A 27,493-nucleotide genomic window follows, 5' to 3' on the forward strand; every position below is an offset into this window, starting at 1 on the left:
TCTTCTGATGGTGAAGGGTGTATTGCACTCCCCCTATAGACACATTACACTGTTCAGCAGTTTGGCGAACAGATAAACCTGTTTGGTTAAGTGCTACAATTGCAGTACGTTTTTCTATGGATATCTCCCCTCATGGAGCCTTACTAGCGATGTGCACAGTTCAGTGTCACAAAGGAACTGACGTGCAGGAACCACATGTTATGTATCGTAGCAATGCTTGCCGTTCGCTGCGGACATCACAACACTACAGGTAACAACACAGGTGCAGCAAATGCGGCGTCCGTCGGCAAATAGGTAAACAAATATATCCGATAGGTACATAACGTTTATGTACATAACATTGTTTGTTGGATACTATTGTATCTCGATGACCACAAAAAATACCATGACATGTGTACAACTGTTGTACTATTCCTTTGCTTCCTCAACTGTACCCACGGTATTAGGCCTTATCTATAGAGAAATAGATGTCATTTATTGGGTGTAATTAATGAGCGGAAGTATATATACAGGGTGTTACAAAAATGTACGGCCAAACTTTCAGGAAACATTCCTCACACACAAAGAAAGAAAATATGTTATGTGGACATGTGTCCGGAAACGCTTACTTTCCATCTTAGAGCTCATTTTATTACTTCTCTTCAAATCACATTAATCATGGAATGGAAACACACAGCAACAGAACGTACCAGCGTGACTTCAAACACTTTCTTACAGGAAATTTTCAAAACGTCCTTCGTTAGCGAGGATACATGCATCCACCCTCCGTCGCATGGAATCCCCGATGCGCTGATGCAGCCCTGGAGAATGGCGTATTGTATCACAGCCATCCACAATACGAGCACGAAGAGTCTCTACATATGAACCATATGTTGTGTCGTACTTGTAAAGACACATGTTCTAGCAGCACAGGTAGAGTATCCCATATGAAATCATGATAACGTGCTCCATTGAGCGTAGGTAGAAGAATATGGGGTCCAATCAAGACATCACCAACAATGCCTGCCCAAACGTTCACAGAAAATCTGTGTTGATGACGTGATTGCACAATTGCGTGCGGATTCTCGTCAGCCCACACATGTTGATTGTGAAAATTTACAATTTGATCACGTTGGAATGAAGCCTCATCCGTAAAGAGAACATTTGCACTGAAATGAGGATTGACACATTGTTGGATGAACCATTCGCAGAAGTGTGCCCGTGGAGGCCAATCAGCTGCTGATAGTGCCTGCACACGCTGTACATGGTACGGAAACAACTGGTTCTCCCGTAGCACTCTCCATCAGTGACATGGTCAACGATACCTTGTACGGCAGCAACTTCTCTGACGCTGACATTAGGGTTATCGTCAACTGCACGAAGAATTGCCTCGTCCATTGCAGGTGTCCTCGTCGTTCTAGGTCTTCCCCAGTCGCGAGTCGTAGGCTGGAATGTTCCGTGCTCCCTAAGACGCCGATCAATTGCTTCGAACGTCTTCCTGTCGGGACACCTTCGTTCTGGAAATCTGTCTCGATACAAACGTACCGCGCCACGGCTATTGCCCCGTGCTAATCCATACATCAAATGGGCATCTGCCAACTCCGCATTTGTAAACATTGCACTGACTGCAAAACCACGTTCGTGATGAACACTAACCTGTTGATACTACGTACTGATGTGCTTGATGCTAGTACTATAGAGCAATGAGTCGCATGTCAACACAAGCACCGAAGTCAACATTACCTTCCTTCAATTGGGCCAACTGGCGGTGAATGGAGGAAGTACAGTACATACCGACGAAAGTAAAATGAGCTCTAACATGGAAATTAAGCGTTTCCGGACACTTGTCCACATAACATCTTTCCTTTATTTGTGTGTGAGGAATGTTTCCCGAAAGTTTGGCCGTACCTTTTTGTAACACCCTGTATATTATAACGGTGCAATGAACACATCACGCACTGGAAGTGTGAAGCAAACCATTCCGCATTTTCAGAGCATTTAATACACAATTGTCATGCCAGCATTCTACCAGCATACAACAAGATATAAAAATCATGTAGATAAATAACCACATCAAAGTGCTTTACACCAGCGCAGCACAGCTCCCATATGCAGATATCCATTGCAGAGAACAAAACGTGATAAACGACGACTCACTTATCAATACAAACTATCTGCTAAACTTAATAAAAGAAACGATAAAGTAAAAAAGCATCCATGCAGTGCAACAGAATTTCGTGTGGTAATAAGCAGAAGAAGAACAGCTGTAAAAGGGAAAAAGAATGGGTGCAAAACAGCATCTACGATATTCGTAAGTAGAAATTTAAACTATTATTACGTTATAGGGAAGCAGAAAGTGCCAGAACTGTTTACATTCTCAGTTTATAATTCCCCACATGTAAAACAAAGTAGTATAAACACAAATACGTACAAAATTCAGGTCACAGAAGATGCCTTGCAAATAATAAACTCGAAACGCGTTTGATAAGAAAAATTTGTTTTACTCTGTAGTAATCCAAAATAATAATTATCAACATAATATTGGAAAATTGTTAAGGCTTTCGTGCCCACTTGTTGACAAACTGCCTATTGGCTTCTGTCTCGGGTTCTTCGCCCGACGTTCATCTAATGATTTTTCTGACGTTTCGCCAGCACGAGTGGCTGGCATTCTCAAAGCTTCACCCTGCATTGCCGGTGGTGAACTGGAGCCGAGCTCGCGGGCGCAGACTATATGTACCTGGCGCGCCAATGTCCGAGGGCTTCTCCGCGGTCATTTCCGGTGCGGTTCTCCTCTTGCTACCTGCGACGGTCGTTCGCTGCAGTACGGGAAGCCAGGATCCGTTGACCTTACGGCTTTCCTCTTTCTTGTTCAAACTGTTCGCGTGTTTTTGTATTTCTACAGCTTCTCTGAACAAGCGAGTGTGATAATGCTTCTCTACAGCCAGAACTTCCGTGTCGGCAAATTTTATTACGTAGTCGGCCTCATTCAGTGCGTGCTCTGCCACGGCCGATTTCTCCACCTGCCCCAACCTGCAATGTCGCTTATGCTCTTTGATCCTGGTGTTGATGGATCGTCCAGTCATTCCGACATAAACTTTTCCGCATGTGCATGGTATACGGTATATTCCCGACATTGCAAGTGGGTCTCTTTTCTCCTTCGCCGATCTAAGACACTCTTTGATCTTCCTTGTCGGTTTGAAAATCGTCTTTACGCCATGTTTGCGCAATATACGGCCGATTCTGTCCGTCACTCTGGGAATGTATGGCAGAAAGGCCGTACCCGACATTTCTTTTTCTGGTTCCTTACTTCGCCGAGTGTTTGGCTCTGTTACACTTCTAATATAATTTGTGGAGTACCCATTGCTCCTCAGGACAGTTTCCTGGAGTTGCATTTCTCGTTTGAGGTGTTGCGGCTCACATATTCGTCCTGCTCTCGTTACGAGCGTACTAATCATGCCTCTTTTCTGGCTCGAGTGGTGGTTTAACAGTTTGTGCAGGTATCGGTCCGTGTGTGTCGGTTTTCGATACACGCTGTGTCCCAGGGTTTCGCCGTCCCTTGTGACCAGCACATCTAGAAATGGCAGTTTCTTGTCCTTTTGTACTTCCATGGTAAATGTTATGTTGGCGTGGAGGCTGTTCAAGTGTCTTAGGAAGTCACCGAGCTGTTCTTCACCATGGCTCCACACCACGAAAGTATCATCGACGTACCTGTACCACACCTTAGGTTTGCAAGTCGCCGAGTCCAGTGCGTGTGCTTCGAATTGTTCCATGAAGAACTTGGCCACCACTGGACTGAGAGGACTACCCATGGCGACGCCTTCCAGCTGTTCGTAGAAATCGCCATTCCACGTGAAATAGCTCGTGGTGAGACATGCATGGAAGAGCTTTCTGATGTCCTGCGGGAAAATGGAACCGATGTTCTCCAGAGCGTCACTGAGTGGCACTTTCGTAAATAACGAAACAACATCAAAGCTGACCAAGATGTCGTTTGCTGCAAGTTTCAGCTTCTTCAGCTTCTCAATGAAATGTCCTGAGTCCTTAATGTATGTGTCAGTCTTCCCCACGTGTGGCTGGAGCAGAGAAGCTAAGTGTTTTGCCAGTTTACATGTCGTTGATCCAGGAGCGCTAACGATCGGTCGGGGTGATCACCCCGAGAACTATACCTATGGAGGATATCATTCCCAACACCGAAGCAGCCATTCGGACCCTTCCTTGTGAAAGGGCAGAGGAAATACGCACGGAAACAGCCAGGATACTGCGCCGAGCGGAACCACCAGCTTGCAACCTAAAGAAAGAAGAGGTACAAGCCATTAAGAATCTCAACGCCGACAAGAGTATATTGGTACTGCCTGCCGGTAAGGGGAATGCGACCGTCGTAATGAAGACCGGAGAGTATGAGCAAAAGATCCGAGACCTATTAGATCCGACGACGTACCGAAAACTAAGCGCAGATCCGACGCAGCGTATCACACGGAATACGAATCGATTAAGCAAGGCGTCTTCTCTGCCGGCAGACATACAGAAAAACCTGCGCAACACAGAAGCCCTACCACCTCGGCTCTATGGATTACCCAAGATCCATAAGAACAACGTTCCACTGAGACCGATCGTTAGCGCTCCTGGATCGCCGACATATAAACTGGCAAAACACTTGGCCTCTCTGCTCCAGCCACACGTGGGGAAGACTGACACATACATTAAGGACTCAGGACATTTCATTGAGAAGCTGAAGAAACTGAAACTTGCACCAAACGACATCTTGGCCAGCTTTGATGTTGTTTCGTTATTTACGAAAGTGCCACTCAGTGACGCTCTGGAGCACATCGGTTCCATTTTCCCGCAGGACATCAGAAAGCTCTTCCATGCATGTCTCACCACGAGCTATTTCACGTGGAATGGCGATTTCTACGAACAGCTGGAAGGCGTCGCCATGGGTAGTCCTCTATACCATGCACATGCGGAAAAGTTTATATCGGACTGACTGGACGATCCATCAACACCAGAATCAAAGAGCATAAGCGACATTGCAGGTTGGGGCAGGTGGAGAAATCGGCCGTGGCAGAGCACGCACTGAATGAGACCGACTACGTAATAAAATTTGCCGACACGGAAGTTCTGGCTGTAGAGAAGCATTATCACACTCGCTTGTTCAGAGAAGCTGTAGAAATACAAAAACACGCGAACAGTTTGAACAAGAAAGAGGAAAGCCGTAAGGTCAACGGATCCTGGCTTCCCGTACTGCAGCGAACGACCGTCGCAGGTAGCAAGAGGAGAACCGCACCGGAAATGACCGCGGAGAAGCCCTCGGACGTTGGCGCGCCAGGTACATATAGTCTGCGGCCGCAAGCTCTGCTCCAGTTCACCACCGGCAATGGAGGGTGAAGCTTTGACAATGCCAGCCACTCGTGCTGGCGAAACGTCAGAAAAATCATTAGATGAACGTCGGCCGAAGAACCCGAGACAGAAGCCAATAGGCAGTTTGTCAACATAATATTGCTTGTTCATTAGTTACTGTAGTACTCATTTAATCTTCAGCATTGTTCTGTAGCAGCAGATTTAGAACTATTCTGTTCTCTTCTTGTCTGAACTACTTGTCATTGATGTTTCACTTCTGTACAAGGATACACTCCAGAGAAATACCTTCAGAAAACCCTTCCTAACACTGAAATCTATATTCGGTGTTGTCAAATTTCTCTTCTTCACAGATTCTTTTCCTGGCACTGCCAGTCTACATTTTACAACATCTCTACTTAGACCATCATCAGTTATTTTACTACCCATACACAAAAACTCACCTAAAGCTTTTAATGTATCTTTCCCAACTGATTTGCTCTGACTTGCCTGATTTAAGTCAACTACACTTTATTACCCTTGTTTCGCTTTTGTTAACGTTCATCTAGTGTCCTCCTTTCCAGATACTGACCGTTCCTTTCAACTGCTCTTCCAAATCCTTTGCTGTGTCTGACAGAATTAAAATGTCACTGGCAAAACCTCAAAGTTTTTTGTTGCTTCTCCCTGAACTTAATCTCTTCTCCAAACTTTTCTTTGCTTTTCTTTACTGTTCAATGTACAGATTGAAAACCATTGTGGATAGGCTACAACCCTGTCTCACATCCTTCTCAACCACTGCTTCCGTTTCATGCCCCTCAACTCTTATAATCACCGTCTGGTTTCTTTGCAAGTTGTATATAATCTTTCACTCCCTGTATTTTACCAATGCTACCTTCAGAATTTCAAACAGTGCACTCCAGTCAACAATGATAAATGCTTTCTCTAAGACTACAAATGCTATAAGCATAAGATGGCCTCTCTTTAACCTATCTTCTAATACGTTGCAAGGTCAGTATTGCCTCAAGTATTCCCACATATCTCCAGAAGCCGAACTGATCTTCCCCGAAGTCAGCTTCTACTAGTTTCTCCGTTCTTCTGTAAATAATTCGCGACAGTATTTTGAAATCTTCACTTATTAAACTGATAGTTCGGTAATATTCATACCTGTCAGTACCACATTGCTTTGTAATTGGAATCAGCACATTCTTCGTGAAGTCTGAGTGTATTTACCCTGCGTCACATACCTCGCGCACTAGATGGAATACTTTTGTCATGGCTGGCTCTCCCAAGATTCCCAAAACTTCTGAGGGAATGTCATCTATTCCAGTGGCCTTTTTTAGACTTAGATCTTTCAGTGCTGTGTTAAATTCTTCACGCAGTGTCATGTCTCCAATCTCATATTCATTTATTTCCTCGTTCCTTTCTGTAATACAACCTTCGACTTGTCTTTGTGCAATGTTGCAGACTCCCCAGAATCCGAATGTCTGCTGACGTACTGGCGTACGGTGGATCGTCCACCTGGGGTAAAATAGTTTACATCACACACTTCCATGATTGATGAAAGTTATTTTGGGTGTGGCCCAAAGGCCACAAAATTTACAACCAAGATTGTGAGTCCTGAAGGTAGTTCTTCCGCTCTCTCCGCCGTTGGGAATCTGAACTTCCTCTTCCGCCTTTGAGACCGTTGACCAGGTTCCACCTAGTAACCCTAGGCAGGGGCCCTTACAGGGTGCTACCATCCGGAGCCAGATGGACCCAGGTTTTTTTTAACGAGGTGTTACTCCTCCCCCTCCTCCTTCCCTATCCACAGACCCCAACAATTACAGAGGAATATCACTGCTGGATATAACGTACAAGATTCTTTCTAAAGTCCTTTTGAACAGGGCAGAGCCGCAATTGGATCCGCAAATCGGGGAATACCAGGGAGGTTTTAGAAAGGGTAGATCATGTTCGGAACAAATACTAAACCTCAAAAACATCATGGCTTACCAAAAATCAAGGGCAAAGACATACGTAATCTCCTTCATTGATTTCAAAAAAGCATATGATTCGATTGATAGAGAATCTCTGTTATCAGTCCTGGAAGAAATGGGTTTGGATAAGAAAACAACTAATATTATAAAAGCGACCCTTACAAATACATTTTCGAAAGTTAAATTTATGGGCGAACTGTCGGAACCGTTGAAATAAAAACGGGAGTGCGACAGGGCGATGGGCTCTCACCGTTGCTGTTCAATTGTGCTCTTGAGAAAGTAGTCAGAGAATGGAACACAAATATTAAGAGTGGTATAAGACTGGGTTGCAAAAAGAAGAACCATAAAGTAAATTGCATTGCTTTTGCAGATGATATGGCCCTGTTTGCTGAAACAATGGAAGAAGCACGGGAGCAAATCCTTGAACTAAAGAAACAAGCAGCTAAAATTGGTCTTCACATCTCCTCTGAAAAAACTAAGATATTGACAAACATCAAGCACTCATGTAAATACCTCAAAGTTCAAGAACAGAAGATTGAAATAGTAAAAGAATTCAAATATCTTGGAGAATGGATTACTTGGAATGCTGGGGAAAGCAAAGCAATGGAATCCAGAAAAAATAAACTTGAATTGGCCTTCCAACTAACAAAAAATACATACAACAAAAAATCCGTTTCATGGGGGTCCAAAATTACACATTACAAGACAGTGATTAAGCCAGAAGCACTGTATGCAGCAGAAACACTTAACATGAATTTCAAAGGCCAAATGGAGAAACTTGAGATAAAGGAAAGAAAAATTTTAAGAAAAATCATTGGGCCAAAATTTCAAGACAATAAGATTATATACATCAAAAATGAAACTCTCTACAAGAAAATTGAAAAACTTTCAGATTCTATGCGAAAAAGGAGAATAAATTTTTATGGTCATCTTCTCAGAATGGATTCCAACAGATTAACTAAACAAATCTTTGACTTCTTCCGTAACCGAAAAACGAAGCCCAACTGGTTTAAAGAAACTGAGAAAGACCTAGTGGAATTAAATATTTCAGAAAATTCACTTATTGATCGAACTGATAAATTAATTACTAAAGATGAAAACATAAGGTTCCAAGACAAATCCACACAAAAGTCCAAATCCTTCATCTCGGAAGAAGAGAGGAGAAGAAGATCAGAAAGAATGAAGAAATACTGGGCCCTAAGAAAAGAACAACGCACAAAGAAATGATTGATCCAGCGTACCCTAAAGAGGGTGAAACGAAAGAAGAAGAATACAACCTTCAAGTTCATTACCCTTGTACAGCACCTCTATATTTCAGCTTCCTTTTTTTTCCTTAGTACTGGTCTTCCATTTGAGGTCTTGATATTCATGTAGTTGCTACTCTTCTTTCTAAGGGCTTCTTTTATTTTCTTGTTTGTGGTATCTATTTTTCCCCTAGTTATACGTGCTTCTATAGCTTTGTATTTATCCTCCAGCAATTTCTGCTTAGCCATTTTGCACTTTACGTCAATCTTATGTTTTAGACATCTCCATTTCCTTTCGCCTGCTTTATTTTCTGCAGTTCCGTGTTTTCGACCATTTGCCTAACCTACCACAGTTCTCACATGTTCGTTCCATCTCATATCGCTTTGCAACGTTATTCCCAGATATTTAAACGACTTGACTGTTTCAAGCAGGACTCTAGTAATACTCTATCGGAACGTTACAGGTTTGATCTTCCTACTCATCCGCATTAACTTACATTTTTCCACATTTAGAGCTAGCTTCCATTGGTCACACCAAGTGGAAATTTTGTCTAAGTCGCCTTGTATATTCCTACAGTCACTCAACTTCGACACCTTTCCGTACACCACGGCATCATCAGAATACAATCGTAGATTGCTGCCCACCCTGTCGGCCAAATCATTTACGTATATAAAGAACAACAGCGGTCGTATCACACTTCCATGTGGCACTCCAGACGATACCCTTGTCTCTGATGATCACTCGCCGTGACAGCATACTGGGTTCGATTGTTTAAGAAGTCTTCGAGCCGCTCACATGTCTGTGAACTTATTCCATATGCTTGTACCTTCGGTAACAGCCTGCAAAGGGGCGCCGTGTCAAATGCTTTCCCGAAATCTAGAAATATGGAATCTGCCGTAGTTCTCAGTATATCATATTTTCTGAAACCATGCTGATTTGTGGACATAAGCTCCTCAGTCTCGAGAAAGTTTATTATGTTCGAACTGAGAATATGTTCAAGGATTCTGCAGCAAATTATTTATCGCAAGATATTAGAAATGAGTCCGCGCTCGTGGTCTCGGGGTAGCGTTCTCGCTTCCCGCACATGGGAACCCGAGTTCGATTCCCGGCGGTGTCAGGGATTTTTCACCTGCCGCAAGATGACTGGGTGTTGTTGTGCCATCCTTCGTATACATTACGGTCGGAGGAAGGCAACCGCAAACCACCTCCATTAGGACCTGGTCTAGTACGGCGGTGCGGGTCTCCCGCATCGTTCCCTTACGCTCTGTCAAGAAGCATGGGATTCCATTTTCCGTTAGAAATGACACAATTAATGCTTAATCGGCATTTCCTTACCCTTTATTAACATATTAATCCTTTCTGGCATATTCCGTACTAAAGCTTTACAAGATTTTTTTTTCCGAAACATCGTTATCACGTGTGTTACCTTTTCTTTGAAGCCTTCCTGTCTTGGTTTTTTTCTTTACGATTGCCCATAGGTTATTCTGTGGTGTTCATGTCACAACTGTTCCCAGATCAGTGTAAAACTTCTAGTCATTTTTCTTTCAAGAATTTGGATACAGTCTTTCTTTCATGGCATGGTGCACTGTCAAGCATAAAAATTACATCAAGAATCGAAAACCACTGATTTATTTGTGGTAACAGTTGGTTTTGCAGATTTTATTTGTACTTTTGCTGCTGCATTGCACTTTCAACTATGTGCAGCTTGCCGGTTTCTTTAGCAGGCATGAACTACATGTTTCACACTCTGCCATGAGTACTTCTCCTGGTATTCTTTGGATGTACTGGTTGTTTTCCTCCATTATAGTAAACACAGATACATCACTGAAGCAAGCCTTGGTCATAAACACAAAATTTTTAGTCAGATTAATGAATGATGAAGTTGTATAAAAGCCCATCATGAAATGGAAACTTCGTGAGTGCTAACAGATTATCAGAATGAAAAGCAAAGAAAAAATGTTTTCTCAATTAATTTTAATTGGGTAACACCCTATGCCATTGCTATTGCATTCCTAAAGTTCTTTGGCCTAGTGATGTCTTGCTTTTCATTGCTGTGCTGATCCCGCATTTCTTTGGACGACAAGCTTTTAAATCATCTTAGAATAATGTCTTCCTAACGGCTATGGCTGGCGCTACGACAGGGGTCATTCATGTGATGATAAACTTCAGTGGATGTGAACCTTCTGTTTTTTGTGGACATTTTTATTGTTCTATGGGAAACGTTTCATTTGGCATTTACCACATCCGTACAACGAAACTTTGAGGCTGCTCACAGTTGTCTAAAATAAATCATATTCCTTATTCACGTATTTGCTTTCATTGAGAGGCAGCGAAACACTAGCAACTTTTCTGGGTGAAATATCTTTCGTCTTATTCATAACTGAAAACTCAGGAACAGCTGCTGATGTGCTCCCTGTGCACAAAACTAACAAAGTTATCAATATGATAAAATTAATACATCTGAAGTTAAGAAATTATCTGTCGACTGACACTTCGACTGATATCGCTTTTTCCTGTTTAGGGGAAATCTTACCACTGCTAAAAAAACTGTGCTCCAGTCAGTTGCGTAATGACATTACTCAATGACAGTCGCAGAGAAATTTCAAAGAAACAACATGTAATAAGACTTCTGAGGATGCATATTACCGTCAAATGACAAAATACTCCAAAAATTGGTAGACAAATTGTGTCGAGTCTAATAATTTGAACACGTCTGTACAGATTAGTTTAGTTTGTTTGGCAATCGTCAGGGAACAGAGAGATTTCCACATACTTTGCACGAAGTTCTTAATAGAGTGCATTGGAAAATGGTGTGGTCAAGCAACAGCACTACAAGAGATCACACAGCAGAATGATCTGTCATGCCCAACGCGTAGATCACGACCTCAGGAGTCTCACTAAACTGTAAGCAATCGAGTTGGATACAACAGTGTCATGCACGAAATAAATTTTGTTGGATGATGGCTGCAAGGCGATTGTGATTGTGCAAGAGAATTTGAAAGTCTTTAGAAAGCTGAAAGTGTTACCATCATTGTGAACGTTTTGTGAGATTCAGAAATGGTGATCTCTCAAAGGAGTTAAGCTGCTGTTACTAGAGGAACAAATTTACGTCTTCATCGTGAAGGTCGCGGAAGAAGTAAAATAGGCAGATACAGCCAGTACGTAGTCCAATTGGAGAAAACAGATTTACCTGTTACGCTTTTACAAATCGCCTCAGCCCTCGCTCTTACTTGGCTCACCAATGTTTCTCACAGAATCAATTCACAACTACTGTCCAGTGTCGGTACTAATGTGGTACGCTCGAATGATTTTGTAGCTTACTGAAAAACCATTACAGGAACCAAGAAGTCTTTGAAATGGAGATATTCTCACGCGCTAGTAGCGCTACTGTGAGGATGTAAACCAGGTTTGCTTTAAATACTCGCTGTAACGATCGTGAGCGTTATTTACGTTTGAAATTTGACTTGGTGAGTTGATGTTAGTCAAGAATAACTATAAGGCGACAAAGTCGCCATTATCAACACCTCACTGAGTTTGAAAAAGATCGTGTAACAGGACTACGAGAAGCTAGATGTTTGGATGTTTGTTCTGTGATACTGCAGAAATACTTGACAGGAATGTAGCTACTGTACATGACTGCTGGTAGCGGTGATCACGAGAATGTACGGTCTCAAGGAGACCGGGCTCCGGACGGCCACGTGGCACTACCAACAAAGAAAACCATCACGTTCGGCGTATTGCTCTGGCACATCGTACTACATCTGCAGCACCAATTTAAACAGCAGTTGGCACCACAGTGAGACAACGAGCTGCTGCAAATCGGTTACTTCAAGGACAGCTCCGAGCCAGACGCTCTGTAGAGTACATTCCACTGGTCCCAAACCACCGCCATTTGCGACTTCAGTGGTGTCACGCGAGAGCCCATTGGGGGACAGGGAGGAGGTCTATTGTGTTTTCTGATGAAAGCTGGTGTCCTGTCTCGGTGCCAGTGGTGGCCATGCGTTGATTGGGATGACGCCAGTTGAGCGCCTGCAACCAACCAGTCTGCGTGCTACACACACTGGACCTACACCCTGATTTATGGTCTGGAGTGCGATTTCGTATGACAGCAGGAACACTCTCATGGTTATCCCACGCATCCTGACTGCAAAATTGTACGTTAATCTGCTGATTTGTCCTGTTGTGCTGCCATTCATGAACAGCATTCCAGGCGGTGTTTTCCAACAGGATAACGCTCGTCCACATCCCGCTGTCGTAACCCAACGTGCTCTACAGAGTGTCCACATGTTGCTGCTCGGTCACCAGATCCGTCTCCAACCGAGCACGTATGGGACATCATCCGACACCTCCAGTGTCATCCGCAAGTAGCATTAACCATCCTTGTACTGACCGACCAAGCGCAACAAGCATGGAATCCCATCTCACAAACTGACTTCCTGCACCTGTACAACAGCATACATGCACGTTTGAACGCTTGCATTCAACATCCTGGCTGTTAACCGGTTATTAATGTACCAGCATTTCACATTTGCAATGGCTTATCTCGTACTTAATCAACCTATGGTCCTGCAATGTCACACACACACACACACACACACACACACACACACATATATATATATATATATATATATATATATATATATATATATATATTGTTGTGGCCTTCAGTCCAGAGACTGGTTCGATACAGCTCTCCATGTTACTCTATCCTGTGCAAGCTTCTTCATCTCCCAGTACCTACTGCAACCTACATCCTTCTGAATCTGATTAGTGTATTCATCTCTTGGGCTCCCTCTACGATTTTTACCCTCCACGTTGCCCTCCAATGCTAAATTGGTGATCCCTTGATGCCGCAGAACATGTCCTGCCAACCGATCCTTTCTTCTAGTCAAGATATGCCACAAATTTCTTTTCTCCCTAATTCTGTTCAGTACCACCTCATTAGTTATGTGATCTATCCATCTAATCTTCAGCATTCTTCTGTAGCACCACATTTCGAAAACTTCTATTCTCTTCATGTCCAAACTATTTATCGTCCACGTTTCACTTCTATACATGGCCACACTCCATACAAATACTTTCAGAAACGACTTCCTGACACTTAAATCTATACTCTATGTTAAAAAATTTCTCTTCTTCAGAAACGCTTTCCTTGCCATTGCCAGTCTACATTGTATATGCTCTCTACTTCGACCATCATCAGTTATTTTGCTCCCCAAATACCAAAACTCAAAAAAATTTTCAAATGTGTGTGAAATCTTATGGGACTTAGCTGCTAAGGTCATCAGTCCCTAAGCTTACACATTACTTAACCTAAATTATCCTAAGGACAAACACACATACCCATGCGCGAGGGAGGACTCGAACCTCCGCCGGGATCAGCCGCACAGTCCATGACTGCAGCGCCTGAGACCGCACGGCTAATCCCGCGTGGCTAGCAAAACTCATTTACTACTTTAAGCGTCCCATTTCCTAATCTAATACCCTCAGCATCACCCGATTTAATTCGGCTACATTCCATTATCCTCGTTTTGCTTTTGTTGATGTTCATCTTATATCCTCCTTTCAAGCCACTGACCATTCCGTTCAGCTGCTCTTCCAGGTCCTTTGCTGTCTCTGACATAATTACAATGTCATCGGCGAACCTCAAAGTTTCTATTTCTTCTCCATGGATTTTAATTTCTACTCCGAATTTTTCTTTTGTTTCCTTATATATACCTAGACGAATGTATTCCCGAACGTTCATTACTCTACATGAATTATTTTTTGATGTTTCGATTTTTTTCCGTCAGTGTCTTCGTTGAATCCAGAACGTACAAAGGAGCTGGGTCCATAAAAGGATACGGTATTCTGCACAGTTAGTGCAAGGATATTTTCGAATTTGCTGTGGTGCAATATGTCTTTGTTTCATTTTCATGATCCCTAATGACCCTCATCACAGAGCAGTCGCCAATATCATCTAGTGCATCCCGAATAACGTGACTGTTATGTGCTGAAGCCCTGTCACATATAAAACACATTCTTACTCGTTTACGCGAGAATACTCTGCAGTAAATGTGGAAGAGTACTCAGAATGAAGTCGTTACAGACACCCCCTGTAAGAAGTACTAGGAGATCCATATAGAGTGACCAGTCACCTACAGTTATCAGCACAGACCAATCTTTAACTGCTGCAGGTATCAGTTATTTAATAAGCCCATCAGCTGATTGACTTGTATCGTGTGCATCGCTCGATTATCAAACAAAATGAATTTTAGTTATTGGTTAAAAATCTTAATTGCTCGAATATTCCTCGAAAAGTATTGGACGTAAACTGCCATTAAAAATTAATAAACGACATGTTTTTGGACATATGTTTACGATAATTTTTTCCTTTTTTTCGTGTGAAAAGTCCTCCCCCAAAGTTGAAGAAGTTGCTAATGCAGCCTGAGTATGATTTTCCAAATCAGTTATCAATCAGTGTAAATAAATAACTATATAAGTAAGGCAAAATGAAATTATGCATTACAGTTTTGGGGGCAATAGTTCCAAAGAAATACTCAATAGTCTCACCTTCACACTCAAGTTCGGATGCCAAGTTTTTCCGCATCTCTTCCCACACTGCACGGTGCAATCTGATAAGTCTTTTAATACATCATTGTTGGATACATGTAGCAAAATGGTGCCCACGTTTAGGAAGTCGTTAATGAACGCTAGAAGATCAGAATGAGACTTCCACTCTGCACTGGATTGTGCGCTGATATGAAACTTCCGGGGAGATTAAAACTGCGTGTCACACCGAGTCTCGAACTCAGGTCCTTTGCCTTTCGTGGGCCAGCGCTCTACCAACTCAGCTACCCAAGTACGACTGGCGACGCGTCCTCACACATTTGGGAAATTGGGAGACGAGGTACTGCCGGAATCAAAGCTGTGAGGACGGGCCGCGAGTCGTGATTGGGTAGTTTAGCTGGTAGAGCACTTGCCACCGAAAGACAAAGGTGCCGAGTTCGAGTGTCACGCCGGCAAACAGTTTTAATCTGCCAGGAAGTTTCACTAGTAGATCAGTCTGTTTTACAAAAACATAACTTTATACAAAGACCCTATCACGCCGTTCAGAAACCTGATTGTAATTTTGAACAGCTAGATTTTGCGTTCAGAGCAAAACCTCTCATGAACATTGTTTGTATTTTCTCCAGGTATGTCGAGATGGAGTTCTGGAAAAAGTTCCACCAACTTCACCAACGCTACAGTTCTTATCGTGTTCTCTTGATGGCCACATGTATGGATGGAATTTGTTGGAAGTACCTACACCGAAACGCAAGAAAGTGGTCCAGAAGAAGTCTGCGAAGCGGCCACGTTCTGAAGGCCCCGAGCGGACGCCTGTGTCTCCGTACGCCAAACTGCACGGCTTACTGCAACCCCATTTCAAGGTAAGATAAACAGCTGGCCGATAGTTTCGACTAAGCAATAAAACCACTTTGAGCAAGGCAAGAGAAGGAAGAGGAGATTAGTGTTTAACGTCCCGTCGACAACGAGACAATTAAAGATGGATTGAGGAAGTAAACGTCTCCAAATACTGATGATGTAGATTCGAAATCCAGATGTAAAAAAATGTAAATGTCGTGTGACTAGGGCCTACCGTGGAGTAGACCTTTTCTTCGATTTGACGCAACTTCGGCGACTTGCGCGTTGATGGGGATGAAATGATGATGGTTAGGACAATACAACACCTAGTTCCAGAGAGGAGAAAAAATCTCCGACACAGTCGGGAATCGAACCCGGACCCTTAGGATTGACATTCTGTCGCGCTGACAATTTTTTTTTTTTTTTTTTTTTTTTTTTTTTTTAATCTCATTGCCGGCATCACTCAGCTACCGGAGCGGACGAAATCCAGATAATTCTATGTTATTTCTTTGTGGTGCGCCTACTATTCAAAAAATTTATTTGCCATCATCTTGTGGTCTGATGTCAGTATTACCACAATTTTCTAGCGTTATTTATTGCCAGTTTGAAGCATTGTTTAACAAATAGCTTGAACAAAACAAAGGACTAGCTCTAATGAATTGATAAAGTGCTCTAGGCATCCTCGGAGTAAGGATTCGTTCCGGCCATTCTTTCCGGATGTGCTACTTTCAAAAAAGTTTGTATATTACAAAGCACGATTAGTGCTGTAAACGTATTTATGTAAATTTTCCAGTGTCACAACCTGCATTCTGATATGAGTATTTTTAAAGACGAATGTTGTCTTATGGATTAAATTAAACTAAGAGGGTCGTTTAGCAAGTAATGGAACACATTTTTTAAAATCAGGTTGGTTATATTCAGTTTTCCAATACACCATATTATTCCCCACTCTTTTGGCTACAAAACATTTTTCAATGTAATTTCTGTCCAATGCAACGGCCTTACTCCATCTTACTGGGAGGGCCTGTATACCCACATGGTACCACTTACTGGTCGGCAACAGAGCCAATGTCTTGCTGCATCAATAACCTCCCCATCATCCAAATAGATGGAGGTCGGAAGGGTCGAGATGTGGACTGTAGGGTGGATGAACACGAACAGTCAAGTGGAGGTCTATGAGCTCTTTTCGGATGCGCAGACTTGTGTGATGTTTCGCATTGTCATGGAGAAGGTGAAATTCGTTTGGATTTTTTGGGCAAGGAACACGCTGAAGTCGTTTCTTCTTATTCCTGAGGATAGCACCATACACTTCCGAGCTGATCGTTGCACCATTTGAAAGGACATCAAACAGAATAACCCTTTCAGACACCCGGAACACCGTCGCCATAACTTCACAGGCTGAGAGTGCGGGTTTGAACTTCTTACTCGGGGGAGAGATGGTGTGGTGCCACTCCATGGGTTGCCGTTTTATTTCCTGTTCATCTACATCTACATGGTTACTCAGCAATTCACACTTAAGTGCCTGGCAGAGGATTCATCGAACCATTTTCATACTACTTCTCTACCATTCCACTCTCGAATGGCGCGTGGGAAAAATGAACACCTAAATCTTTCCGTTCGAGCTCTGATTTCTCTTATTTTATTATGATGATCATTTCTCCCTACGTAGGTGGCTGTCAATAAAATATTTTCGTATTCGGAAGAGAAAGCTGGTGATTGAAATTTCGTAAATAGATCTCGCTGCAAAGAAAACCGCCTTTGTTTCAGTGACTGCCACCCCAACTCGCGTATCGTGACACCCCTATTGCGTGATAACACGAGACGAGCTGCCCTTCTTTGCACTTTTTCGACGTCCTCCGTCAATCCTACCTGGTAAGGATCCCACATCGCACAGCAAGATTCCAGCAGAGGACGGACAAGTGTAACGTAGGCTGTCTCTTTAGTGGGTTTGTCGCATCTTCTAAGTCCTCTGCCAACAAATCGCAGTCTTTGTTTCGCCTTCCCCACAATGCTATCTATGTGGTCTTTCCAATTTAAGTTGCTCGTAAATGTAATTCCTAGGTATTTGGTCGAATTGACAGCCCTTATATTTGTGCGATTTATCGTATACCCAAAATGTATCGGATTTCTTTTAGTACCCATGTGAATGACTTCGCTCTTTTCTTTGTTTAGTGCCAATTGACACTTTTCGCGCCATACAGAAATTATCTCTAGATCATTGTGTAATTGGAATTGATCGTCTGATGATTTTACTAGACGGTAAATTACAGAGTCATCTGCAAACAATCTAAGGGGACTGCTCAGATTATCACCTAGATCATTTATGTAAATCAGGAACAGCAGAGCGGCTATGACACTACCTTGTGGAACGGCAGATATCACTTCTGATCTACTCGATGATTTACCGTCTATCACTACGAACTGTGACCTCTGCGAGAGGAAATCACGAATCCAGTCACACAACTCAGACGATACTCCATATGCACGCAATTTGATTAATAGTCGCTTGTGAGGAACGGTATCAAAAGCCTTCTGGAAATCTAGGAATATGGAATCGATCTGAGATCCCTTGTCAACAGCACTCATTACTTCATGGGAATAAATGCGTTGCACAAGAACGATATTTTCTGAATCTGTGTTGGTTGTGTATCAATAAGTCATTTTCTTCAAGGTGATTCATAATGTTCGAGTACAGTATGTGCTTCAAAATCCTACTGCAAATTGGGTCTGTAATTCAATGGGTTACTCCTATTTTCTTTCTTGAATGTTTGTGTGACCTGTGCTACTTTCCAATCTTTAGGAGCAGACCTTTCGTCAAGTGAGTGGTTGTATATGATTGCTAAGAAAGGCGCTATTGTGTCTATATACTCTGAAAGGAACCTGATTAGTATACCATCTGGACTGGTAGACTTACCCTTCTTAAGTGATTTGAGTTGTTCCGCAACACCTAAGATATCTACTTTTATGTCACTCATGCTAACAGCTGTTCTGTGTTCGCAATGATGAACCGAAGTTTCGTCGTCTGTGACGATCAGCTTCCTAACGTGCAAGCAATTCCGCACGGATGGCCCTTCGTTGCTTTATGATCTTCTGTTAGACAGACAGGAAGCCCAGTGAGCACACAGCCTTAGGTATCCCTACTGACGGACGAATGTGTCAGCACTATCGACAGAAACGTACAGTTGAGCAGCGAGGTGTTTTATGGTGATCCGTCATCACCTCAAATGAAAAGGTCTGCACGTTCCAACATTGCCGGAGTCACAACTGTGCACGGCCTGCCGGCACGCAGGAGTTCGGACAGGTTTGCGCGACCCTGTTTCGATCTACATCTACATCTACATCTACATGATTACTCTGCAATTCACATGTAAGTGCTTGGCAGAGGGTTCATCGAACCACAATCATACTATCTCTCTACCATTCCACTCCCGAGCAGCGCGCGGGAAAAACGAACAGCTAAACCTTTCTGTTCGAGCTCTGATATCTCTTATTTTATTTTGATGATCATTCCTACCTATGTAGGTTGGGCTCAACAAAATATTTTCGCATTCGGAAGAGAAAGTTGGGGACTGAAATTTCGTAAATAGATCTCGCCGCGACGAAATACGTCTTTGCTTTAATGACTTCCATCCCAACTCGCGAGTCCGCAGCTCGTGGTCGTGCGGTAGCGTTCCCGCTTACCGCGCCCGGGTTCCTGTGTTCGATTCCTGGCGGGGTCAGGGATTTTCTCTGCCTCGTGATGACTGGGTGTTGTATGATGTCCTTAGGTTAGTTAGGTTTAAGTAGTTCTAAGTTCTAGGGGACTGATGACCGTAGATGTTAAGTCCCATTGTGCTCAGAGCCATTTGAACCGTTTGAACCCAACTCGCGTATCATATCTGCCACACTCTCTCCCCTATTACGTGATAATACAAAACGAGCTGCCCTTTTTTGCACCCATTCGATGTCCTCTGTCAATCCCATCTGGTAAAGATCCCACACCGCGCAGCAATATTCTAACAGAGGACGAACGAGTGTAGTGTAAGCTCTCTCTTTAGTGAACTTGTTGCATCTTCTAAGTGTCCTGCCAATGAAACGCAACCTTTGGCTCGCCTTCCCCACAATATTATCTATGTGGTCTTTCCAACTGAAGTTGTTCGTAATTTTAACACCCAGGTACTTAGTTGAATTGACAGCCTTGAGAATTGTACTATTTATCGGGTAATCGAATTCCAACGGATGATGACAGACGTCTCGCCCAACGACTTACCGCGCTTTTGTTCACTACCAGGTCTCCGTAGACATTCTCCAAGAGCCTATGAATATCTGCGATGCTCTGGTTTTCTGCCAGAGGAAACTCAATGACGGCTCTGCTTGGATCGCACATCCATTAGAGCCACCATTTTGAAGGCTACGTATAGAGCCACCACCTATCGGAACTTCCTGAAACTATAGGTGCTGAAACCAGAATATTCCACGATGTCTCACAACAAATTCTGCATTTTTCAACCGAAAAATATATAGAAAAAACTTGTTGCATAAGTTATTGAACACCATTCGTAAATTAGACAGTGAGGTTCTCCTACTACAGGACATTGCCTATCAATCAACAGCTGCTTCAATTTCTTTTTAAGAATTATTTAGAATGAAGAACCGGATAGACCTCTTAACAGCGCAGCAGTCTCCAGGGAGTAAATGCCAGCTTTCAAATCCAGAGCAGCTTCCAAAATACACTACTGACCACTAAAATTGCTATACCAAGAAGAAATGCAGATGATAAATGGGTATTCATTGGACAAATATATTATACTAGAAATGACATGTGATTACATTTTCACGCAATTTGGGTGCATAGATCATGAGAAATCAGTACCCAGAACAACCACCTCTGGCTGTAGTAACGGCCTTGACACGCCTGGGCATTGAGTCAAACAGAGCTTGGATGGCGTGTACAGGTACATCTGCCCATGCAGCTTCAACACGATATCACAGTTCATCAAGAGTAGTGACTGGCGTATTGTGACGAGCCAGTTGCTCGGCACCATTTACCAGACGTTTTCATTTGGTGAGAGATCTGGAGAATGTGCTGGCCAGGGCAGCAGTCGAACATTTTCTGTATCCAGAAAGGCCCGTACGGGGCCTGCAACATGCGGTCATGCATTATCCTGCTGAAATGTAGGGTTTCGTGGGGATCGAATGAAGGGTAGAGCCACGGGTCGTAACACATCTGAAATGTAACGTTCACTGTTCAAAGTGCCGTTAATGCGAACAAGAGGTGACCGAGACGTGTAACCAATGGCACCCCATACCATCACGCCGGGTGGTACGCCAGTATGGCGATGACGAATACACGCTTCCAATGTGCGTTCACCGCGATGTCGCCAAACACGGATGCGACCATCATGATGCTGTAAACAGAACCTGGATTCATCCGAAAAAATGACGTTTTGCCATTCGTGCACCCAGGTTCGTCGTTGAGTACACCATCGCAGGCGCTCCTTTCTGTGATGCAGCGTCAGGGGTAACCGGAGCCATGGTCTACGAGCTCATAGTCCATGCTGTTGCAAACGTCGTCGAACTGTTCGTGCAGATGGTTGTTGTCTTGCAAACGTCCACATCTGTTGACTACGGGATCGAGACGTGGCTGCACGATCCGTTACAGCCATGCGGATTAGATGCCTGTAATCTCGACTGCTAGTGAGATCGAGACGTGGCTGCACGATCCGTTACAGCCATGCGGATTATATGCCTCTAATCTCGACTGCTAGTGATACGATGCCGTTGGGATCCAGCACGGCGTTCCGTATTACCCTCCTGAACCCACCGATTCAATATTCTGCTAACAGTCATTGGATCTCGCGAGCAGCAATGTCGGGATACGATAAACCGCAATCGCGATAGGCTACAACCGACCTTTATCAAAGTCGGAAACGTGATGGTACGCATTTCTCCTCCTTCTACATCTACATCTACATCCATACTCCGCAAGCCACCTGACGGGGTGTGGCGGAGGGTACCCTTAGTACCTCTATCGGTTCTCCCTTCTATTCCAGTCTCGTATTGTTCTTGGAAAGAAGGATTGTCGGTATGCTTCTGTGTGGGCTCTAATCTCTCTGATTTTATCCTCATGGTCTCTTCGCGAGATATACGTAGGAGGGAGCAATATACTGCTTGACTCTTCGGTGAAGGTATGTTCTCGAAACTTTAACAAAAGCCCGTACCGAGCTACTGAGCGTCTCTCCTGCAGAGTCTTCCACTGGAGTTTATCTATCATCTCCGTACCGCTTTCACGATTACTAAATGATCCCTTAACGAAGCGCGCTGCTCTCCGTTGGATCTTCTCTATCTCTTCTATCAACCCTATCTGGTACGGATCCCACACTGCTGAGCAGTATTCAAGCAGTGGGCGAACAAGCGTACTGTAACCTACTTCCTTTGTTTTCGGATTGCATTTCCTTAGGATTCTTCCAATGAATCTCAGTCTGGCATCTGCTTTACCGACGATCAACTTTATATGACCATTCCATTTTAAATCACTCCTAATGCGTACTCCCAGATAATTTATGGAATTAACTGCTTCCAGTTGCTGACCTGCTATTTTGTAGCTAAATGATAAGGGACCTATCTTTCTATGTATTCGCAGCACATTACACTTGTCTACATTGAGATTCAATTGCCATTCCCTGCACCATGCGTCCATTCGCTGCAGATCCTCTTGCATTTCAGCACAATTTCCCATTGTTACAACCTCTCGATACACCACAGCATCATCTGCAAAAAGCCTCAGTGAACTTCCGATGTCATCCGCAAGGTCATTTATGTATATTGTGAATAGCAACGGTCCTATGACACTCTCCTGCGGCACACCTGAAATCACTCTTACTTCGGAAGACTTCTCTCCATTGAGAATGACATGCTGCGTTCTGTTATCTAGGAACTCTTCAATCCAATCACACAATTGGTCTGATAGTCCATATGCTCTTACTTTGTTCATTAAACGACTGTGGGGAACTGTATCGAACGCCTTGCGGAAGTCAAGAAACGCGGCATCTACCTGTGAACCCGTGTCTATGGCCCTCTGAGTCTCGTGGACGAATAGCGCGAGCTGGCTTTCACACGACCGTCTTTTTCGAAACCCATGCTGATTCCTACAGAGTAGATTTCTAGTCTCCAGAAAAGTCATTATACTCGAACATAATACGTGTTCCAAAATTCTACAACTGATCGACGTTAGAGATATAGGTCTATAGTTCTGCACATCTGTTCGACGTCCCTTCTTGAAAACGGGGATGACCTGTGCCCTTTTCCAATCCTTTGGAATGCTACGCTCTTATAGAGACCTACGGTACACCGCTGCAAGAACGGGGGCAAGTTCCTTCGCGTACTCTGTGTAAAATCGAACTGGTATCCCATCAGGTCCAGCGGCCTTTCCTCTTTTGAGCGATTTTAATTGTTTCTCTATCCCTCTGTCGTCTATTTCGATATCTACCATTTTGTCATCTGTACGACAATCTAGAGAAGGAACTACAGTGCAGTCTTCCTCTGTGAAACAGCTTTGGAAAAAGACATTTAGTATTTCGGCCTTTAGTCTGTCATCCTCTGTTTCAGTACCATTTTGGTCACAGAGTGTCTGGACATTTTGTTTTGATCCACCTACCGCTTTGACATAAGACCAGACTTTCTTAGGATTTTATGCCAAGTCAGTACATAGAACTTTACTTTCGAATTCATTGAACGCCTCTCGCATAGCCCTCCTCACACTACATTTCGCTTCGCGTAATTTTTGTTTGTCTGCAAGGCTTTGGCTACACGAGGCATCACAACAACGTTTCACCAGGCAACGCCGGTCAACTGCTGTTTGTGTATGAGAAATCGGTTGGAAACTTTCCTCAAGTCAGCACGTTGTAGGTGTCGCCACCGGCGCCAACCTTGTGTGAATGCTCTGAAAAGCTAATCATTCGCATATCACAGCATCTTCTTCCTGACGGTTAAATTTCGCGTCTGTAGCACGTCATCTTCGTGGTGTAGCAATTTTAATGGCCAGTAGTGTATATTGGCCCAACCCTAAGTACCTCTATGTTGATTGAATGTTAAATACAGACTGGGTGTTGTGTGATGTCCTTAGGTTAGTTTGGTTTGAGTAGTTCTAAGTTCTAGGGGACTGATGTCCATAGATGTTAAGTCCCATAGTGCTCAGAGCCATTTGAGCCATTTGTTAAATACAAAAAGAAACGACGACAGGAGAATGTTAGAATAACTGAAACATTAGGCATTAAAACGAAATAGTCGGTAAATTTCGTTGATTACTGTAGCCAACTGTTGCAACTAGGCAAGGCATGGACTAGAAATATTTTAATCCTGTGACTATGTGTTTGATCTTAGTATCAGTATCCTTCCCTTTACAGATCTCTCGTGACTTGGGTCTGTAGGCGAACAAGAAACCTAGGGTGGTCCGAAGTACGAGAGAGAGGAGAACAGAAGTGAGCATATTTCAATATCTTTGACCCTTTATTCAGATACCTGCTGTCAAAATAGTCGTCAGAACATCGCACACTAATAATGAAACAAATACAAATTCAGTAGATGTTTAACGAAAGTGACTTTTTGTTACCCAGAGAGGCAGATCTTTGGGAAGAATACAGCTGCCGGCCGGTGTGGCCGTGCTGTTCTAGGCGCTTCAGTCTGGAACCGCGTGACCGCTACGGTCGCAGGTTCGAATCCTGCCTCGGGCATGGATGTCTGTGATGTCCTTAGGTTAGTTAGGTTTAAGTAGTTCTAAGTTCTAGGGGACTGATGACCACAGATGTTAAGTCCCATAGTGCTCAGAGCCATTTGAACCATTTTTGAACACAGTTGATTTTAATATATGGACAAATAAAGACACTGCTATTGCCCTGTCAGAGTGAGAACGTCATCGAGAAAGGACTTGTTATTACTCCACCTATAAGTAAGTAGCTATCGTAAGATATACTCTAAGGAAATTTCGTTTCGGAATCGTGTCATGAAAGCACTAATGGAACATCTGTGTGATCATCCTGATACAATTACATGGCTATTAAAAGTATTGTTAGATAATACTGAATCTCCCTTTACAATGTTGATATGCTTTGGCGATTAGAATCTAGTGGAAGTGAACAATGAAACTGCTAATGATCGTAGATGACAGTGCGTTGCGGAAGACGTGCGGATCCTCTTCAAAAATGGGATTTTCTTCAGACACCTTCATCCAACGGCGGCGCTCTCCAACAAACAATCGACGATATTATGAGGAAGCCCGCGCTTCAAGCGTATCAGTGGGAAAGGAATATATTTTTAGAAGCGTCACCAGCAATTCTGAACTGGACTTGTCACACAGACATCAGTACTTTAATAGTTTATGTATCCTCTGTTATTTGTACATTATATTCCAGTGTTATACACTTTAATATTTTCTTACATCTGATATATCCCGATATTCGCTACATATACTTGTTTGAATTTCCATTTTTCTTGTTTTTCATACGATCAATAAATGAAAATAATCAAGAATTTAGATGCGCGACATTTGCTCACTATGTAAAAGAAGTAGCCAGCAATCTCTGGTGCAGTTTACAGTACAAATCATATGAAAACACCAGCGTTTTTGTCAATTCCTCCTTGTTAGGGCTCCACAGCAGACGATGGTTAAGTGTGCCCTCGTATACCCGATGACTGGTATACATGATTTCAGTGGCCGTGAGAAAGTAATGAATGGATCATGTAATAGTGGAAACGAGTTCCCCTCTCATGTGAATTGCATTAACTGTTACACCGCGTCAAACGTCGTGTTAGGATATGCTCTCTTGCAGGAGTACTCTTATAAATACAACGTGGCAAGTACATATTACGGTGTGGCAATACTGTTCTATAACTGAGTCTCTCTGAGAGCTCTCGTTGTTACAGAAAACACCTTGGCAGCTGTGGACGAGATAAGAATTTCATTCCACCTTTCATGAATGATGATTTCTGCAACAAGCGTGTTATTTTCCAGAAAGGCAGTGGGCGATCCCACAAGATCATACCCGGGCTATAGCGGTTTGTGAATTATGCTAAGGTATTACATTACATTATATGAATGCGTGGTGTCTGATCCTCGCAGCTTTAATACATATTGTGTGATTGAAGTGGACGGGGATGGGTGGGAGGGGAGGAGAGGAGAGGGGTGGAGAAAGGAAAGGGAAGGGAAGGAACTGATGGTATCAGCTGCATCGGGACTTAGTGCGGAATCAGCGGCGATGAGTGAAAATGTGTGCCGGACAGGGACTCGAACCCGGGATTTGCCGCTTACTAGGCAGATGCGTTGACCACTGCGCCGTCCGGACACAGTGTTCATAGCAAATGCGCGGCCTATATCTGAACGCTCTCAGGCCGGCCCACCCTCCACCCTGTCCTTCATGCTCGCTAATTATTAGGGTTCCTCCGGAGGTCGAACGAAGTGTGCATCCGCACTGAGGGTTTTGAATTTATTGCCCATCGAGGCGAATCAGTTATATGAATGCCTGGTTCTGTTCTTTCGGATGCCGGACACCTGATATCATCAGTTTCAAGCCGTCTCTTTCCTATCTTTTCTCCTTCGCCCCCCCTTCCCCCCCCCCCCCACACCTTCAATTACATATTGTTGGAGATGCTTCGGCTCCCAGATAAGTCAAAAATCAATCCCACCGAATATATGAAAGATGTCATCGAGTGCGGAATGAGAGCCGTAAATCGTCTCCTCTTCATCCACGAGCGTAACAACTGCGTAATCTGTTCGTAAAAATATGTCACAGCTCTCTGACCACATGCCGATATATCAAATTCTTTTTGGGTTTCCGGCCGGATCAAACTGTCATCTTGTAGGGAAGCAGCCTACTCACGCTGTAGTAAATTCACATCAGTTTCCATTGTGTGCCAGCCAGTCTGCTGTAACTAGCTCTGACGTCATAAATGTTGCGCAATACCTTAATAATCAAGCAAATGACCTAAAACTTTTCTAGCAGGTCAGGAATAATACTAAATTAATGTGTGTTAAATATCAGTTCGATAACTTCAGCCATTTTCGAAATTTGGACGTTTTTCTGAAAAAATCATTGGCGCAACAGAAAAGAGCTAGAGACTTCAAAATTTATATTTAGATTCATCTTTCATAATGATTTAATAAAAACAGTACTTTGGATTTCACAAATTAAGATTTTAGTGGAAATTCATGATTTTCTGGTTTTCATCTCAAAACTGAAGGAAGCAAGATAGATTAAGTAGGCTAATAAATAAGGCTAGGATGTTTAGATTTAAATAGGTTGGAGGTCCGCTATGACTATGAAGATGTGAAAAGTTTCTTTCGAATACCTATAAAATTATAGCGATAGCGAATCTCAAAAGGGCCAGTTCAGAGCTCATCTACTGGGTGCAGTGTAATTAAATTAATTCTCTCGCCCAAAATATTTAACTTAGCCACGTCAAAATTTTATTATTAATACTTACCTGTGTGCTGAATGCACGTTTAAATTAAGAGCTTCATCGGCCATCAGCAAAAGAAGCTATAAATTATTATGTAACTTGAAGTGGTGCGTTACTAGCCCAGCGGCTAGTCGGGAGAGCCGATT

The 27,493-nt window shown here is 43.2% G+C and overlaps 1 protein-coding gene across 1 annotated transcript in view; it reads left to right on the forward strand.

Annotated features, from left to right (window-relative positions):
• The window catches only part of LOC124556378 (dynein axonemal intermediate chain 3-like), a 293,608-nt gene that overhangs the window by 172,661 nt on the left and 93,454 nt on the right, over positions 1–27,493 (forward strand). Inside the window, exon 8 of the mRNA XM_047130341.1 lies at positions 15,707–15,940. Coding sequence (XP_046986297.1) covers positions 15,707–15,940 — 234 coding nt within the window. The remainder of the gene's footprint in view (positions 1–15,706; positions 15,941–27,493) is intronic.

The sequence above is a fragment of the Schistocerca americana genome, chromosome X, assembly GCF_021461395.2.
Source record: "Schistocerca americana isolate TAMUIC-IGC-003095 chromosome X, iqSchAmer2.1, whole genome shotgun sequence".
In the NCBI taxonomy this organism is placed as follows: domain Eukaryota; kingdom Metazoa; phylum Arthropoda; class Insecta; order Orthoptera; family Acrididae; genus Schistocerca; species Schistocerca americana.